This window comes from Pongo pygmaeus, chromosome 7 (assembly GCF_028885625.2).
Source record: "Pongo pygmaeus isolate AG05252 chromosome 7, NHGRI_mPonPyg2-v2.0_pri, whole genome shotgun sequence".
NCBI lineage: Eukaryota > Metazoa > Chordata > Mammalia > Primates > Hominidae > Pongo > Pongo pygmaeus.
In genome coordinates this window covers 133138669-133158728 of record NC_072380.2, presented here as the reverse complement: position 1 = coordinate 133158728, position 20060 = coordinate 133138669, and the positions used below count along the sequence as shown (strand labels likewise).

The 20060-nt window shown below is 32.4% G+C and overlaps 1 protein-coding gene across 1 annotated transcript in view; it reads left to right on the top strand.

The window, feature by feature from the left end:
* Positions 1-20060, top strand: part of MRPL13 (mitochondrial ribosomal protein L13) — a 49839-nt gene that overhangs the window by 10938 nt on the left and 18841 nt on the right. Inside the window, exons 4-6 of the mRNA XM_054497827.2 lie at positions 2608-2701; positions 9374-9434; positions 14842-14928. Coding sequence (XP_054353802.1) covers positions 2608-2701; positions 9374-9434; positions 14842-14928 — 242 coding nt within the window. The remainder of the gene's footprint in view (positions 1-2607; positions 2702-9373; positions 9435-14841; positions 14929-20060) is intronic.

The window sequence follows — 20060 nt, the reverse complement described above, 5'->3', positions numbered from 1 at the left end:
ATCCCTAACCAAGGAGTTGGTACATGGGGAAGTACAAAGATGGCAAATAACTGTAACCTGTGAGCAGTTTGCTGAGAAGGACTTCTGAGATCTTAGAATTTAGCAGAAAAGAGTACGTGATCAATTAGTGAATGATATCATTGTCTCCTTATGGCAGTTAACTACCACTTCTTGCCATCTGGATGTGGTAGAAATGGTAAGATCTGCCTTTGAAGGTTTACTAGAGTTGTATTTGAAACTTAGCTTTACCACTTATTAGCCATATAATTTTAGCTGAGTTGAACCTCTGACTCTGTTTTCTCAGTAAACATTATTAAATAGTAAAAGTGGTGGCAGTCAGAGGGAGTACGTTAGCTTTACCTAATAAGATAGTTGTGAGACTTTAAGTGTTAAAAGTGAATATAAAATGCCTAGCTCAGTGCTTTGCATGTAGAAGATGTTGAATAATTATTACTTCCTTTCCTCCCAGGCAATTTTGAGGAAAAATTATGACTTCATTCTGGCTTAAGGGAGAAGATGGGCCAAAACATTGAGGCGGTATAGGACTAAGAGGTGCCCCTGATGGTGTAACCTATCTGAGACCTTAGGTTTCCTGACATGAAGCTGTTGAGTTTTCACTTTGTCTGAATTAGTTTGAATTTATTTGGCCATATAATTGAGCACCTAGTATTATACTGAGGAGTCAGATAAAGTTAGAAGTTTAAGGTTAGAATTTTTATAGATAAACTCACAATTCCTATTTCTAAAAATTGCTTACTTTTTTCAACTTAATTTCTCTTCAGAATATCTCTTGATCAAGCACTAGAGCTATGATTTATTTACATTTGGTACATATATATTAAATGTGCAGTTTTAAATTAAAAATTATGAAATGAAACTATATGTATTTAACTTAATAGAAATTTAGACAGAAACAACTGTGCTATATCCAGGGTTACAGTCTTACAGTAATACTGACTTTAGTGTTAATGAAATACAGTTAAAAGCATGTATTTAATTGCTGGTTAGTTTTTGTTTAGAGTTAGTAGAGAAATGCTTCTAAGAATGAATTTACTAGAGATTTGGCATGTATTATTGAGGAAGAACAATTTTTCCCAGATTAGATGTGATACCTTAGAACTGAAAGAATATGATTTTCAGTTACTTTGTGGCAATCTGTCTAATGCCCCTTGAAAGATCTTTTTTGCTCTCTGTAGATATTTTTTGAGTGGCTCAAGATGCTTTACCTATATTTAAAACTTAACAGTTTAAAAATAAATTCAGTTTTAGTGGAAAGTTTAAAGATTCAATTTTTTCCTCCGAATAGATGTTATGGAAAGAGCCTACACCAGGTGTTAGGTAACTTAGTGTGTGAGCCTTTGCAGATCACTTAATCATCTTCTGCTGTAAATGTCTGAATGTGAGCTAAAGTAATTTCAGTGTTTTTTCAGGTTGTCTGGTTATCTTCTTACCTTCTTTATTTGCTTTATTTGCTGCTGCATTTGCCCAACTGCCTCAGTAGCCAACAGGGTGTCACTTTTAGGAACTTCAGTCATTTAATTAAATATTGTCAGACTATTCTTTTCCATCTAATAACAGCAAGCTTCCCAGGTCTTTCATTCATACCTCTGAATTTCCTTTCACTCTAGTGATGAAAACCCACTTGCTTTATCTTCTTTTCTTTATTCTTATCCTATATAGACTATGAACGTCTCTGAAAATTCTGCCATTCAAATTTACAGCTCTGCATAGAATCTTATAATCTTTAGATTTCATATAGTACTTGTATTTCTTATTTTTAGTGCTTTTTTTCCTTGAGCTTCTAGAATATCTTGGTTCGTTTTTTCTATTAGTAAAATAGGTATTTTATAAATGTTTCTAATTACTTGATTTTGTTATGTATAGTAAGTTATTTGAAAATGTACATGTTAACTTTTTAGTTTGTTTTTAGATGAACAGCCAAACTTAGGGATAGAAAATGAATGCAGATACACATATTTTGATTTTCAGGTCATCTGTCCTGTCAAATATGTTTGTGTAGTCATAGTTGAGAGTAGCAGTTTAAATTTACTATAAACATAGTTGGAAAGAAACCTTTCCACGGTAGTTAATAAGATCAAAGCAGTCTATTCTCTAAATTTGCAAAAAATAATAATTGTAATGTTTTATGTATGTTTTCAATTTACCTGTAGCTAAAACATACTTTTTTATATCTATATATGTACTGTTTTCATTTTCTTGTCTATTTTTCAGGGAAATTTTGTATCAGACATTTAAAGGCACTTAATACAAACATTTTTACTGAAGTGTAATTATTAATGGGAAAAGTCATAAGAATAACAGTAATTTGCCTTTAAAAGATGTATTGTTGTTATTGGCAACCTTATTAAATTTCTTTTACTTTGCAGTGTTGAGATTTTCCAAATGGCCAGCCAACTCTTTCTATACTTAGATGTTATATTAAAAAGTAACAGAAATCTGTTCAAGGATTTTTGATGTTGCACTGTGACTTGCTCTTTATTTTTTAATATGTTGTTTGAACTTTGATAAGCTTTATAAATAACCAAGGCCACTTTTTCTTAAGGTTTTTATTTTTCTTACAAAATCTTGTTTCTTTTCAAAATCTAGGTGACTGTGGGGATCATGTTGTTATAATGAACACAAGACACATTGCATTTTCTGGAAACAAATGGGAACAAAAAGTATACTCTTCGCATACTGGGTAAGATAATGCCATTGTCAGGGAAATTCGGTAGTAAAAATATATTACTTTAAGAATACAGTTGTTCTTACTTTAAAGAAAAAAGATATTTTTAAAAATCGGCATTTATTACTAATTTTACTCATGCCATGTATATAATTTACTCAATTTTTAAAAACCACACAACTATACCAAATATAGCTATTACCTGACAGTATTTGTTTATCCTACAAGTGTTTCATATAACCTCTGAATAAGATTATCCTCATGTTTTAGTCACTCTTTTACTTTGTATTTCTGCTTCCTGTAATTCATCTTACTGCTGTTTTCAGAACCATCCCAAACCATCTGAAAGTTAACAAGATGTTTAAGGAATGGTCACTCTTCTCTAGATAAAATCTTGTTTGTCAGTATCTCTCTTAAGTAAATACACTCACCTGGGTGTGTTCCGCTGGTTTCCAAATACAACGTGACTCTCCTCCATTTTTCAGTTAGGCAATCTTCTGTTGCAATAGAACTTTTCTTCAAGGCCATAGTATTTCTGTATTTGAGTTTACTGTCAGCTAAAACTCCTAAGTCTTTTTCAGGTATATTCCTGTTGAATCATGTCTTCTCCTTCCTGTGTGCTTTAGTTGTAATTTAATTCAATTGCAAGACCTTAAGTTTACTCCATGTTAAATTTTATCTCCAGCCTTTTAAGATCCTGATTTTATCATCTCATGTATTAGTTAACCCATAGCTTCAGGTCATGTGCGCATTTAATTAAGTGTACTTTCTATACTGTTACTCAAGTTATGGTTAGAAATGTTGATCTTTTATTCTTGATCGGAATCACTATTTTATTTCCAACTGCATCTTCGCCTTTGATGTTCCCATTTGTTTCTTTTCATCTCTTGCCCCAAGTGCATCTTAAATATTTGGAACAACTGTTTTGCTTCCTTGAGCCAGCCTTTGCCCATTCCTCCCCTTAAAATACATTCATGAAATCTTTATATAATTTAACAAAACTGAATTTATATCCGTCTTTAGAAATTTCAGCTACTGGCAGATCTCTATGTATAAACCAAGCTCTACAAAATTGAGAGGTAATTGGGAAAGAAATATTAAAAGTCAGAATAACATAACGTGATAAAAGCATAAAGGGAAGTATTGACACAAAATGCTATGGTAATTACTATAGCAATAATATGTAGTATTACTGCAAATGAAGGAAAATAACAGCGCAGCCAGTAGTGAATAGCTACCATAATGTGTACGTCAGCTGCTAGTGTCCCTGTCAGTAGTGCTTTCTCACTGATAGATGAAAATTCAAACTCCTTTACAAGTCATTGGAAACCAGTTCCCACTGCTGCTTCATAGTTCTTCTTAGGCAACATATTGCTATTTCATTCCTTTTTCTGCCTTTGCATGTGTTGTTCCCCTGACAGTGAGGAATTCTCCTATTTAGTCATTAAAAATTGACTCAGGTGTCACATTTTCTGGGATACCTTTGCTATTTCCTCATCACTCAAAGAGTTGATTGCTTTTTGTTTCTGTTGACTCTTTTCACTTACACTTTGGACATACTACTTTATTATGCTCATAACACTATATTACAATTACATATTCAAAATTTAGCTTGCTAGTTATAAAATTTTTAGGACATACTAATTTTAGAAAATATAGAGAAGTTTAAAGAGGGAATTAAAATTCACTCCTGATCCCATGACTTACCATTTTAATATACAGTCAGCCCTCCATATCTATGGATTCCACATTGTGGAAATGTAAAATTTTCATTTTGTTTTGTTTTGGAGATGGTGTCTTGCTCTGTCACCCTGGCTGGAGTGCAGTGGTACGATCTTGGCTCACTGCAACCTCCGCCTCCCAAGTTCAAGCAATTCTCCTGCCTCAGCCTCCTGAGTAGCTGGGTCTACAGGTGTGCACCACCATGCCCAGCTAATTTTTGTATTTTTACTAGGGACAGGGTTTCTCCATGTTGGCCAGACTGGTCTCGAACTCCTGACATCAGGTGATCCACCTGCCTTGGCCTCCCAAAGTGCTGTGATTACAGGCGTGAGCCACTGCACCCGGCCTGTAATTTTTTTTTTAAATTGTGTCAATACTGAACATGTATAGACGTTTTTCTTGTCATTATTCCGTAAACAATATAGTATAACAACTATTTACATAGCATTTACATTATATTGGGTATTATAAGTAATCTAGAGATCATTTTAAGTATACAAGAGGATGTGTGTAGGTTATATGCAATTACTATGCCATTTTATATCAGGGATATGAACATGCCTGGAATTTGGTATGCTCAGGAGGTCCTGAAACTAGTCCTCCACAGATGGAGAGGGATAACTGTATATACAAGTTTATATCCTTTTTCACTTAATAGAAAATTCTCAGAGAACCTTTTTGTAAGTATTATTTTTGGTTACTAAGTAGTAGTGCACAAAATGATTTACGATACTTGATCATTGTTCTGTTTTTTTGAAATGAAAATTTTGGCTTTTATAAAGGGCTGATAAACATCTTTTTTTTCAATTCTTGTGTTTTTTTTTTTTTTTAACTTTTAAGTTCAGTCACATGTGCAGGTTTGTTAGATAAGTAAACTTGTATCATGGGGGTTTGTTGTACAGGTTATTTCATCACCCAGGTATTAAGCCCAGTACCCATTAGTTATTTTCCTCTCTCTACTCCCACCCTTCACCCTCCAATAGGCCTCAGTGTGTGTTGTTCCCCTCTATGTGTACTTGTGTTCTCATCATTGAGCTTCCACTTATAAGTGAGAATATGCAGTATTTGGTTTTCTGTTCTTGTGTTAGTTTGTTTAGAATAATGGCCTCCAGCTGCATCCATGTTGCTGCAAAGGACATGATCTTGTTCTTTTTTTATGGCAATGTAGTATTTCATGGTATATATGTACTACATTTTCTTTATCCAGTCTACCTTTGATGGGCATGTAGGTTAATTCCATGTCTTTACTATAATGAATAGTGCTGCAGTGAACACACATGTGGATGTGTCTTCATAATAGAACAATTTATATTTCTTAGGGTATGTACCTAGGAATGGGATTGCTGGGTCAAATGGTATTTCTGTCTGTAGGACTTTGAGGAATCACCACACTGTCTTCCACAGTGGTTGAACACTCCCACCAACAGTGTAAAATTCCCACCAACAGTGTAAAAGCATTCCTTTTTCTCTACAGCCTTGCCAGCATCTGTTATTTTTTGACTTTTTAATAGTAGCCATTCTCACTAGTGTGAGATGACATCTCATTGTGGTTTTGATTTGCATTTCTCTAATGATCAGTGATTTTGAGCTTTTTTTCATGATTGTTGGCCACATGTATGTCTTCTTTTGAAAAGTGTATGTTCCTGTCCTTTGCCCACTTTTTAATGGGATTTGTTTTTTCTTCTTGTAAATTTAAGTTCCTTATGATGCTGGATATTAGACCTTTGTCAGATGCATAGTTTGCAAAACTTTTCTCTCATTCTGTAGGTGTCTGTTTATTCTGTTAGTTTCTTTTGTTGTGCAGAAGCTCTTTAGTTTAATTACATCCCATCTGTCAATTTATGCTTTTGTTGCAATTGCAGTTTGCATCTTTGTCATGAAATCTTTGCCCATGCCTGTGTTCTTAATGGTATTGCCTAGGTTGTCTTCCAGGGTTTTTATAGTTTTGGGTTTTACAGTTAAGTCTGGAATCCATCCTGAGTTAATTTTTGTATGTGGTATAAGGAAGGGGTCCAGTTTCAATCTTCTGCATATGGCTAGCCAGTTCTCCCAGCACCATTTATTGAACAGGGAATCCTTTCTCCATTGCTTTTTTGGCCAGGTTTGTCGAAAATCAAATAGTTGTAGGTGTGTGGTCTTATTTCTGGGTTTTGTTGCACTGGTGTATGTGTCTGGTTTTGTTTTGTTTTTTTTTAATCAGTACCATGCTGTTTTGGTTACTGTAGCCCTGTAGTATAGTTTGAAGCTGGGTAGTGTGATGCCTCCAGCTTTGTTCTTTTTGTTTAGGATTGCCTTGGCTATTCAGGCTCTTTTTTGGTTTCATATGAATTTTGAAATATTTTTTTTTCTAGTTCTGTGAGGAATCTCAGTGGTAGTTTAATAGGAATAGCATTGAATCTATAAATTGCTTTGGGCAGTATGGCCATTTTAACAATACTGATTCTTCCTATCCATGAGCATGGAATGTTTTTCCGTTTGTTTGTATCATCTTTGATTGCTTTTTATTATTAACTTAAAGTTTTTTTTCTTTTGAGATGGGGGCTCACTGTGTTACCCAGGCTGGTCTTGAACCTGTGGGCTCAAGCAGTCCTCACACCTCAACCTTCCACAGTACTGGGATTACAGGCATGAGCCATCATACCCAGCCTTCATCTCTTGTTTCTTTGGGCAGTAGTTTGTAGTTCTCCTTATAGAGATCTTTCACCTCCCTAATTAGCTGTATTCCTAAGTATTTTATTCTTTTTGTGGCAGTTGTGAATGGGAGTACGTTCCTGATTTGACTCTCCGCTTGACTGTTGCTGGTGTCTAGGAATGTTAGTGACTTTTTGCTAGTGATTTTTGCACATTGATTTTGTATCCTGTGACGTCTTTGTCCATTGATTTTTTTCATATATGTAGGATTATTTAAAATAAATCCCTGGAAGTGTAATGTATTTTGATATCAAAGGAATGATCATTTATAGGTCTTTTGATAGGTGTTTTCAATCATGAGTTTACTAATCCATAGAAGAGCATACAAATGTTTGTTATCCCAAATCTGTGCAGGCACAGTATTATCTTTAAAAATAAGGCTGTTGTCTTTTGATATGCAGCTGAATATTTACATTTACTTAATAATGAAGTTTCAGTGTTACTTTATCACTTTCTTTGAACATTTTATCTATTAAGATTATTAATCCACTGTTTTATTTTTTACTTTTAACAAAATTTTTATGTTATTTACTGTAGTTATTTAATTTTATATTATTACATGCCTTTTCCTTTGTAATTTCTTCTGTTTTCCAGTCTCAGAAATTCTTTCTTGTTCAGATTTTCATAAACATTTACCTCTAATTTTTTAGGAGTTGGTTGAATTGGGTGTGTGTGCACCTTGAACTTTCACATCTAAGTCTTTAGTCATCTAAAATACACTGGCATGAGTTAGAGATACAACTTAACGACTAGTTGTTTCAACAGAATTGTTCAATTTTAAATAGGACAGGATTTTGTCATATTTATCTGTGTGTCCCCAGTTCCAGCGTGATACACATTAAGTGTTTGTTGAATTAATTTCAATGAAAAACCCTTGGCTAGCATTTAAAACAAATGTTCTCTTACTCCATCCCATATTGGAGGAAAGAATGAGTTTATTTTCTTAGTAGTAAAAATCAATTGAGTGTTGCATTACTCAAGTCATCCTCCACTCAAAATTTTACATTAGCTTTCCAAATACTTCAGAATAAAGTCCAGACTTCTGAAATATATTGTAAATGGTATGTTTTAGAATTTGCCATCTCAATTTTCAAACTAGAAAGATCATCTTTTAGCATAGAAATTGTAAAATATTTTTTTCCATGGAGAGAAAGAATGCAGGAATGGAAGTCTAGACAGGCATTTCTTTTTCTAAAACTGAAATTCCATGAAAAAAGAGAATATCAATTTTAAAACTACCCATCTTTCTCAGCAAACTTCTAACTTTGATAAGTTTTATTCCTAAAATGTGTTTTCTTAAATCATCTTTAAAATATTTTCAAATTTTATTGAAGGGAACATATGGAAAAAATCACATTTAGGTAATCTTAAGGTTTTTTGCAGATTCCACACCGACTTTCCAATTTCTTCCCTCTTTCTTGAAAATCGTTTGGACTTCATCTATTTAGGAAAATAGAACCTTACATCTATATATTTATTGTTTTTGTTTTAAATTTCCCAATCCCTTTCACAAATACTTTTTCATTTGACCCAGAAATCTTTTGAGGTAGATAGCATTATTTATTCATATGAGTACAATTATATGCAGAGAGGTAAAATGAGTTGCCTGATATTACATTGGGAGTCACTGACAAAACCTAGATTCCATACCTGCATCTAGGGTATCTGGAAGCTAAGCTGCCTCCAACACTATTCAATGTATATTTTGTAATTGCCACTTTTTTCATTTTATAAAGAATAATCGATCTGAACACAATGAAATATTATATTACTTAGAGCCAGTATGTAGCACTTAGAGACCTTTACAAACTGCTAAGAAGAAACATGATTACTGGCTGTCCAGAGTATGAACTTCATTCAGAACCAAGTGGACTACCAACATTTTCCCCAGACCTAACCCGTAGTTTATACAGTTTATCTAATTTGGTAAGGGACATGAAATAGTCTGGCTTGTTTCTATTTCTTTGTTAAATCAAGTAGTAATAAATACCCCATAATGAGTGAGTGAATTAATAACTTACAATTGAGATAGAAATATACTTATGCCAATAAATTTTTCCAAGAAGTAGAACTTTTTATGATATAATGGTAGTTGACCATTTAAGAGAATAGCATTTCAAAGAGCGTAGATTACTACTTAATTTTGAAAACACTAATGAACAGCATAGTTTCCAGAAACAATTTATTAAAATAGTTTTCTTATAAAAGAATGATCAGTTTAAGAATACAGTATCAGCCTATGCCCAGTTTTAATGTCTTTTCTCCTTTTAACAGCTACTCAGGTGGATTTAGACAAGTAACAGCTGCTCAGCTTCACCTGAGGGATCCAGTGGCAGTAAGTTTCTTGTATTTTTTATTAATCATCTTTGGAAAGACCAATTCAGATACTGTTTTGTCAGTCTCCCTTCTCATTATTTTAATATAGTTAGCATTCAAGGATATAAATTCTTCACTTTAGCTGTATCACACAAGTTTTGATAAGTATTATTTTTAATATTCAACTCTATGTATTTTCTAATTGCTATGTATTATGTTTTGCATTTAGTTGAAGAATTCTGATGTTTTCCTTTTTAATTTTTGATACCTGCATAATCACCTAGTATATGATGAGTTTGCTGAAATGCCTTGGAAAGGAGAGAGATATATGTATGTATGTGTATACATATATTTTCAAACATGCTAAGTGTGTTCTTATATTCTGACTTTTTTGGTTAACTCGAGTATTATCTGAGTTTATTTTTATTTATTAACATCTCAATTGTAGATTAATTTCTTCTTAATTTCCATTTTATTCTGGAAAAAATAGTAAAGTTCTTAAAAACAAAACTACTTTCATATTATTTTATTATTTATTTATTTATTTTTCTGGAGACAAGGTCTCTGTCACCCAGGCTAGAGCACAGTGGCACAATGATAGCTCACTGCAGCCTCAAACTCCTGGGCTCAAGGGATCTTCCCACCTCAGCCTCTCAAGTAGCTGGGACTACAGGTACGCACCACCACACCCTGCTAAAACTTTTTATTTTTTGTGGAGACCAGGTTTTCCTATTTTGCCCAAGCTTATCTCAAACTCGTGGGCTCAAGCCGTCCTCCCACCTCGGCCTCCCAAGTGCTGGGATTACAGGCAAGAGCCACCACACTCAGACTTTATTCTATTTTTAATTTATGTTTTTAAAGACAGGATCTTGCTATGTTGCCCAGGCTGGACTCAAATTCCTGGGCTCAAGCAATCTTCCTATTTTGGCCTCCCAAACACCTGGGACTGTAGGCACCCTGCTTGTTTATGTTTTATTTATTTTTTATTTTTTTTCCTGTCAATTTTTGCCTTATATATTTTGAAGGTTTAGTGTTAGATGAATTTAAGATTGGAATTGTAATCTTTCTAATCAATTGATCAGGGTCAATATGTACTGATCCTCTTAATCTCCAATAATGCTTTTTACCTTGAGGTCTATTTGTTCTCATATTAACATAGCTACATTAGCTCACTTTTGATTAGTATTTGCCTTATATATTTCATTGTTTACACTTTACTAAATTATTCTGTTATAGATGTTTTTATTGTAAACATTGTGTAACTAGATTTTTTTTTCTCCTTTCTTGCCTTCTTTTGGATTGGTTGAATTGATTTATTATAGCTCTAAGGTTCATCAGTATTTTAACCTTCCTTCCAAATCAATGAAAGCCCTTAGAAGATTTTTAACTACCACCCTCCCTCCCAATCTACAAGCTTTCTTCGTTCAGGATTTTAAAAAAACTCTCCCAATTGAACATTCTTGTTATTGTTTTATTCTGTTACTGATTTTTTTAAATTTTCTTTTCTTACAATCCCTTCTTGTAACTCAGCCTGCCTTCTGGTATCAATTTCCTTTTCCTTGAAGTACTTCTTACTGGCATTCTTCTAGCCACATTCTCTTAATACTGAACTCACCTTTTTTGTCTGAAACTGTTTTCTTTATTTGTGCTTTCATTCTTGAAAGATAGTTTTGCTATATGTGGAATTCTAAGATAACAATTATTCCATTATTTTTTCCCTCAGCTTTTTGAAGCTATTATTCATTTGGAATTTGGCTTGTATTATTGCTTTTATGAATCAGATGTCGATTTAATTGTTTCTTTATGTTTACTCTTGTCTTTTTTTTCTGGATACCTTAAGACCTTTTCATTGTCTTTGGTTTTCATATCTTCCTACTACAGTCTTATTTATTTGGTTTGAGTACTGGTGTCTTCAGTTCTGGAAATGTGTTAGCTCTTAAATCTTCTAATATTGGGTCTCTTTATTCTCTGTTTCTTCCCTGTGGAAATCTGGTTATAATAAGAGTAGACAGTTGCATTTTATTGTACATGATTCAGTACCTCTCTTTCATACTTCATGTCTCACTGTCTCTGTGGGGCATTCTCAGTAATTTCTTCAGATCTGTGTTCCAGTTCTGTATCTTTTCACCTGTGTCTAATCTGATTAACCTTGTTCTGAGGTCCTAATTTCAATTATCATTTTTCCCTTTCTTAAAGTTTTATTATTTGGTTCTTTTACAAATTTGTTGATCAGTTTCAATAGTCTTCTGTTTATCATGTTTTGGTTCACTCTTATATTTCTTTATGCATACTAAACATAATTCTTAGCGTTTAGATCTGATTCTAATATTTGTGGCCTTTGTAGGTCCGCAATTTATAATATCTGCTCAGTATACTTACTTGGTAGGCTCATGTACCTTGAAACTTCACCTCCAGGAATTCTTTAAGACCTGTGTTAAAAATGACTTTCCTCAAAAAAGATTCACTTAGCTTATGGCTAAGTGAATTGGGCTATAACAACCTAAGTTTTTTGAGCTGAACTTTAGACTTACAGGATTTTGATCCCCACAAGAAGGATGAATTTGGGGCCTCAAAGCCTTGTGAGGTCAGCTTTGTTTCATACTTTAAAAAATATTTTTATAAACAATATTAACTTCACTAATTAACTAAATTTTTAATTGCTTTTAATTTTAACAGCATAAATATATAAGTTTATATATATTTATATGTTCATATATATGTTTTTATATATATTTACATATATTAAATGACCTCTCAAAAACATTAAGTCTTAACACTAATAGAAAATAGATGGAAAATTTATATGGTTTACTAATGTTTATTTCTTTGTGTATTATACTGGGAGAAGTTCTAATTCATACATTAGTCACCAGTATTGGTAAAGGCAAAGTCTACTGTTGTTTTATTTTTCTTTTAACTATTGATAGACCTAAACTTTCAACTTTACTCATAGGTTAGATAGTATCTTTTTCCTGTTAGAGACTATTTTATCTTTTTTCTGCAATACATTAATAAGTTAGCAAAGTGTTAGACCTAAAAATATCATTTTTTGTTTCCCTAAAATAATAAAAATAAATATCTATTGTCAGGATACAACCATTTGTTTGGTATAGTACTGCCTAAAATTTTCTTGGTAAGGTTGGGGGGAAGGATATTTTATTATAATAAGACCTGACATACCATTTAAAAGTTTCATGATTTACTATTTATTTTGTATTGTTCATATCTGTTTTATAAAACTGTGCTCAGAGTTTGCTTCTTAGGAAATATTTAATGTTTTTTTTTCATAACTAGTGTGTTTTTAAGCCTTACAGGTCAAAATAATTATATTTTGAATATTGATATGCTTTGTATATAATAGCATTAAAAGTTATAAGGGCTCCTGATAATATATGTCACAGCTGTTAACAATAAATTATACTTTTAATACTTCATAAATATTTTAAATGTTAAAATGAAAGTTTCTATTTTATGTTAACTATACACTAGGAGGCAGTATAGTATAACTTTTTCATGTTAAAAATTTGGTATTAGGTAACATTTGTAGAAATTGTTTCAAATTATTGTTTATAAGCAATAATTGAAATGGATTGTAAAATGTTTGAGGAAGGCTTAGGAAATATTTCAGAGTTAAATCCTTTTGGATTATTACCTCATTAAAGGATTTTAATTTTTTAAGTCTTAATTTTTACTATGTTTTGAAAAAGAATGGCTCGTCAAGGAAGAGATTTATTATTTACTTTTAATTCAAATCCTAAGTGTTCATCTGGAATAGTAGGCCTCTGCCAGTAGACATAATGTGCTTATCAGTTCTTACTGTGTGTGGCCTATCAGAGAATTTGTTTCACAATGCAGCTTTCTGATTATTAGTACAGTATTGGAATACTATTTGTGAAATATGTTAATTAATATTTAATAGTTAAATAGGTAATAGTTTGTTGAATATTTATAATTTTTCATAATGAAGTAGATTATTCTAATTTCAAATAAATATATCGATTTAGCCCTTTCCTTATGTTCTTTTTCTCTCTGTCATATGTTTTAGCTTCTTTAAGAGGTTCTATGTCCTTATATTTTCTTCTAACATGGTTCCTCTATTTGATTTTTCCCCGTCCTATAAATAATAAGTTACTTCTATGGCACAAATGGCACGTGCCCTGGGATATAGATTATATGAGGAAGGTCTTTGATATTTACTAAATTTATCTTATTCTATTTTTTTTACTTTCTGAATTTCTTAACTTCTATAACTAACTTTATCTTATTCTATTTTTTTTACTTTCTGAATTTCTTAAAACTTATACTTAATGTCTGTACAGCTAGAATTACTTTTTTGCGTGGACGTGTTGTTTCACCTTTGTTTACATACATTTGTATGTCTTTTTTCTTCCCTGTTAGCTTATAATCTTTTCACATTTTCTAGCCTTTTTAAATTTGAGTGTGGAGTTTGCATTTTCTAATAGGGCCGGTTTTTAAAATACCAACTTAGTAATTCAAATAAATACAACTAAATTTTTTAGAAACATGAAAATCAAATGCCATGTAACACTATTAGTACAATAAAATGCCTTTATGATGATATTCAGAGGATATAATTACCTGCTTATCCAGAAGAGATAGTCTTGACATTGTCAGTTTCAATTTACAAGTTTTAAAACATTGAAAAATTTAAATGCTGATAACTAAATCGGTGCTGTCTAGTAGAAATTTTTGCCGTGATGGAAATGTTCTGTGTCTGCACTGTCAAACATGGTAGCCACTAGCTACATGTCAGCCGACCGCTTGAAATGTGGCTTTCATGACTAAGGAACTAAATTTTTAATTGCTTTTAATTTTAACAACAGAAATATATATATGTTTATATATATTTATATATATTTATATATGTTAATATATGTTTATATATATATTTACATGTATTAAATGACCTCTCAAAAACATAAAGTCTTAACACTAATAGAAAATAGATGGAAAATGTATATGGTATCCCATTAGCTTTTGCATGTAATGAGGCTTTGTAGTCTGATTTGATGAGCGAATAAAAGAGGAAGGCCTCTTACAAAGTAACCCCATTCTAACATGTATTGTTTTAGTGGGTTTAGCTTTAACACACATCAAATTATATTGAAATATGAGTGTATATGATAATCAATTATTCTATCTAAAATTGGCACATATACAGGTTACTTTTAATCTTTTTTCTTTTTCTAAATAAACAATAAATGGAGCCAAAAGAAAATAGTAATGTACAAAGTAATAAAAGTTTCTTTTCTGTTGCTTTCACGTATCCACTTAGGTCTGTTTCTTTCCTATATTCATGTTGAATCTAAACCCCTCATTTTCATCATCATCTCTAATTATGTTTGCTTTCTTACTATCGCAAGTCACAATTTTCTTATTGTGTCCTATGTATATCTGTTTTTCAGATTGTAAAACTAGCTATTTATGGCATGCTGCCAAAAAACCTTCACAGAAGAACAATGATGGAAAGGTTGCATCTTTTTCCAGATGAGGTAAGTCAGTGGTCTTAGGTAACAATGCTTTTCCAAAATTTTCAATTAAATGTTTTATTTTCTTTTTAAATAAATGCCACAGACTTATTTTCAAAAATTTTATGTCAACTTCTGAAATATTTTTGTATTTTTAAATGAATATGTATGTATAAAAAATGATAATTACTTCTATTAATATTTTAAAATGTAAAATGAACCATCATTGGACTACAAATTAAAAGTATCTACATTTTTTTTAAAAATTTTAATCACTGCTTGCTTTTTGAACAAGGAGCTATGATCAGAAACCCTGTTAAATTGAGGTACTTGTTGATAATTTCATTCACTATGAAAAAGTGTTAATTTAGTTCACTTTTTATGTGACCAGTAGCAAAACTTCTGTGAATCATGGATAAATAGCTTAACTTTGGTTGCTATTATTTCCCATGATTTAACTTTAGAATACTTGTTCATACTCATAGTTGATTCAGCTAAAAATTACTTGGAAAAGAGTGTAAACATTTTAATTTATTAGTATTACATTGTTTTAAGTACTTTTCTCCTTAATATGATGTAATGAAATATTAAAGCTTCTATAATAAAATAATTTTTTATCAAGTCAGACTGCCTGGCTTTGAATCTGTGCCCCATTATTTACTGACTGCATGGACATGGGCTCGTTACTTATCTCTGTTTTCTAATCTGTGAAGTTGACATAATAGTAGTATCTATTTTACAAGATTGTTGTAAGGATTAAATAAAATACACTTGTAGATTGCTTAGAACAGAACCTGGCACAATAAGTGCTAGATGCTATCATTACCATGGTTATAACTGTCCTTCTTGTTCCTCCTGAAGGAATAATGTAGAAATTTATTCCAAAATATCAAATTATAATGATTTTTCAAGCTACTCATGTGCTCTTATTGTTTAAGCTTTAAACAATACATGAATAGTTATTAATAATGAGTAAGTTATTCATGCTTTATCAAAATGATTGATTTATTGTCTTCGCTATAAATGAATAAGTAGAATAATTTCCCCCAGTTCACTTTACCTCTAAGGTAGCATGTATGGGAGCAGTATCATCATCCAAGGATCACTTCATGATGAAATTGCAAGAATTTAAGAACTCCTATTTCTGATTATATTGTCACTTTCTTTAGAAACCATAATTTCTAAAAGACACAAAAATAATATTTATTTCATTTACAAGATACGTTTGAGGGTAGATATTTTAAGTATTCACGGTAGTTCAGTTAAATAGGAAATTACTTCATTTCAGACTATAAAATAAATGAGCCTAGTTCCCAAAAATGAATTGGTAAGTATTCAGAAGCTTGACAGTACATTTTATCAAGCCCACGGGGGAAACAGGCACACTCATACATTGTTGGTGGTAGCACAACGTGGTGCATCTCATCTGGAATCCTGGGAATTAATTAGGTAACATTTAACGAAAATACATACATCAGGAGATTGATCCTTGATCCAGCAATCTCATTTATAAAAATACATCTTGAAGATACACATGCACATGATTATTTTCACTGTATTCAATAATGGTACAATAAGAAAAATAAATAATGCTTATTCATAGGAAATAAATTATCAAGTATTGTGCAATTTTTTAAAAAAAGAATGACAGATATTTTTGTGACTTGGTAAGTTGTACTTTACAGGATATATTGTTAAGTGAAAACAAACAAGGTAAAAAAGAATGTAGATGGCATACTACATTTGTATGCATATATACCTATGTATGTTTATATACACACAAGCATATATTTATGTGCGCTACTTTTTGCGTAAAGCACGGGAAGAGAAAGTTGGCAACTACTAGACTATGGGTACAAAGGAATAGGGAAAGAATGAGATTTTTTTTCAGAGACTATCTTTTAAATTTATTTCTTATGTTAATCATGTTAAAATTTTATATATTAGAAAAATAAAATGACAGCACCAGTAGAAGTGAGCACAACTAGTTCCCAAATCTTGTTTTCCACATGCTATTCCCTAGCAAAAGGAACTTAGTTCTTGGAGAACTGATTGATTCACGATCTGGAGCAGAGAGATAACTAAATTATTATAGGGTATACACATGCAAAAGACTGTTATTTCTGCATGGTTTATAATAGTGAAATAATAGAAAGTAACAGAAAATAAGGCAATACTCAAAAACTAATGGAGCAATATCAAGAGAACATGGAGCCAGCTTTAGGTGGTGCCTACTGACCAAATATGGGACTATGTGAGCCTCAAAACACATGGTAATAATAAGGGATTACACTGAATAAGAAAACAAAAATCTATATGGCTACAATGACCATCCAAAAATTATTTTTAATTTATTATGATGTCCCTTCTTTCTGAGGATAGAAAAGCCCTCTATAGAAGAATATCATATAAAAAATATAGAAGGAATACTGAACTAGAAAAGCCATCATTACCAGCATATTCTGTGGCCACTGGGTAAAAGGTTATCGTGGAGCAGGATATTTATAGTTTCCAAATACCACAATACAGAGTATTTGTTATTTGTAAAGGGAATCTTTTCAATTATTTGTGATGGGAATCTTCCCATTGCTTTTACATTAATAAAATCTGGTGGACACCACCATAACCAAGAGATCAAATCTTTGGTCACTGTGGGAGAAACTGACATCAGGTGCCTCCTGCTAGGAAGCACTGAACACTCAACATAAACTATATGGCCTCTTGTCAGTAATGCTTAACCTGAATGTAATCATGGAACAACAATAGTATAAATCCAAATAAAAGGAAATTCTGCAACATAACTGGCCTGGACTCTTGAAAATATTAAAGAAAAGGGAAGGAAACTTATGATAAAAGGAGACTACACTACAGAGTAAACAACATAATATAGTAACTAAATGCAGCATGTGATTCTTGACCTGATCCTGAATTGGGAAAAGTTACATATGACAATATTAGACCTATTTGGGAAATTTGAATATGTACTGTATATTAGATAAAAAGTATTTCATCGATGTTAATTTTCCTGAACATAAAATTTAATGTTATATACGGAGACTAGGAGATACATGCTGAAATATTTAGTTTGAAGTATTTGCAAATTACTCTAAAATGGTTCATCCAAAAAGTGTTTGTATATAGACAGACCAAAAGAGAAAGCAAACATGTCATGCTAACAGTTGGGGAACTTAGGTAAAGATTAGATTAATGTTCATTATATTGTCACAACTTTTCTGTAAATTTAAATTTTTCTAAAGTAAAAAGTTGCAAAGACAGTGATCACTTGACCCCTGTTTCTGTTTGTTGCTCTTGTTCTCTCCCTCATTTGCCCTTAGGTTAACCACCTCTCTGTGAAGAGAACTCTTTATTTATCTAATTTTTTTTTTTGAGACGGAGTCTTGCTCTGTCGCCCAGGCTGGAGTGCAGTGGCGCAATCTGGGCTTACTGCAAGCTCCACCTCCTGGGTTCACGCCATTCTCCTGCCTCAGCCTCCCAAGTAGCTGGAACTACAGGCACCTGCCACCACGCCCGGCTAATTTTTTGTATTTTTAGTAGAGACGGGGTTTCACCGTGTTAGAGGATGGTCTCGATCTCCTGATCTCGTGATCCGCTCGCCTCTGCCTCCCAAAGTGCTGGGATTACAGGTGTGAGCCACCGTGCCCGGCCAAAGAGAACTCTTAAATCTCCATAAACACATTTAGTTAGCATTCATGGGTTACCTTCTCTGTATGCACATTAAAGGAGATACTTCTCCCTCTTCCTGATTTCATGTGTAATGCCTAATCAAAAACTTTGATTCCTCATTTTGCATTGATTTTAACCATTCAGTAGAATCCTCTAATAGTAAAGAAATTTGGCTCATTCTATTCAAAATTCTATTCCATTCAGCAAACATTTGCTAGGAAGCCACTGTGTTCCACGTGCTCTATGCTGAGAGAGCACTTGGCAGCTTTTTGAAATTGTCTTTACAACTGATCTAGGGAATTTTATACTGGCTTTCCAAAGAAGTATGAAATATTTATACATCTTTGGAAATATCTGACAGGTAGGCGCCTTCAATAAGTAAAAAATAAGTATCACCAACAATCTTTTATATGTCCAGGCATCCTCTGCTTGCCCTGACTCTGTAATTATTGTGCAGATTTGAATATACTGAGGAAGTGATAACAATAGGAGAAAGGATGTTAAATATTGTTAAATACTTTTCAGTGAAGAAGCACATTACCAATAGTATCCATTGTGTTTTCTATATGTTGATAGTGACCCAGCCTATCCAAACCACAATTTTTCAAATTCATTTAAATTGCTTAAAATATTATAAATATTTTGCTATATTGGGTTTTAGAACAAGCTTACAGGACAGTAGAGCTCTGTGATCCTAAAGTTGTAAAATTTTATCCTGATTCTTAAGACAATATGTCTTAAGACAACATGTCTTAAGAATTGGTCAAAGTGATGCCTTATTTGATGCCATGTCCTTGGCCAGATATTGGATTCCCACTTGTAATAGTGCACTCTGCAGAGAGCTGTAATTTACTGTGTGATAATCCTTTTATCGAAAATTCCTGTACACATACTATAATGAGAAGAGGGAATTATATCTACTCTTCTTATAAGAATGCCTATAAGACACTTCCATACTGATATCTTACCATTATTTAAATAGAGTTCCCAAAATTAATTTATCATCCAGTCTCACAATACAGTTCATTCTCCCAGCTGCCTTATTTCTGCATCATGAGTACAATATAAATGTTCATTCTTTTGGTTACCCACACTCTTCATTTTATCATTCCTCCTTAGTCTGTCTAATTCCAATGCTTTCTTCTTTTAAAATGTCTTAGATATGTGCTTTACTCTTTGGTGTGCCTTTCAGTATCTAAACTCAAACTTTAAAAAATCTTACCTTGATTACTGAAACAGCCACTTAACTGTTATTGTCTCCAGCTTTTCTCCACTGCAGTTCATTCTGTCTACTGTTGGCAGGTCAATCTTCCAACTCTTCTCTTCATTTCTCTGAATATTGGATACATAATAGGGGGAAAGTCGTCCTGGTCAGGGGAATACAATTAATAAAGATATCATGATTTGAGTCTAGAGCAACACTTGAAAGGTTGAGGAGGTTGAATAGTCAGAAACCATGGGTGTGTCTGTGG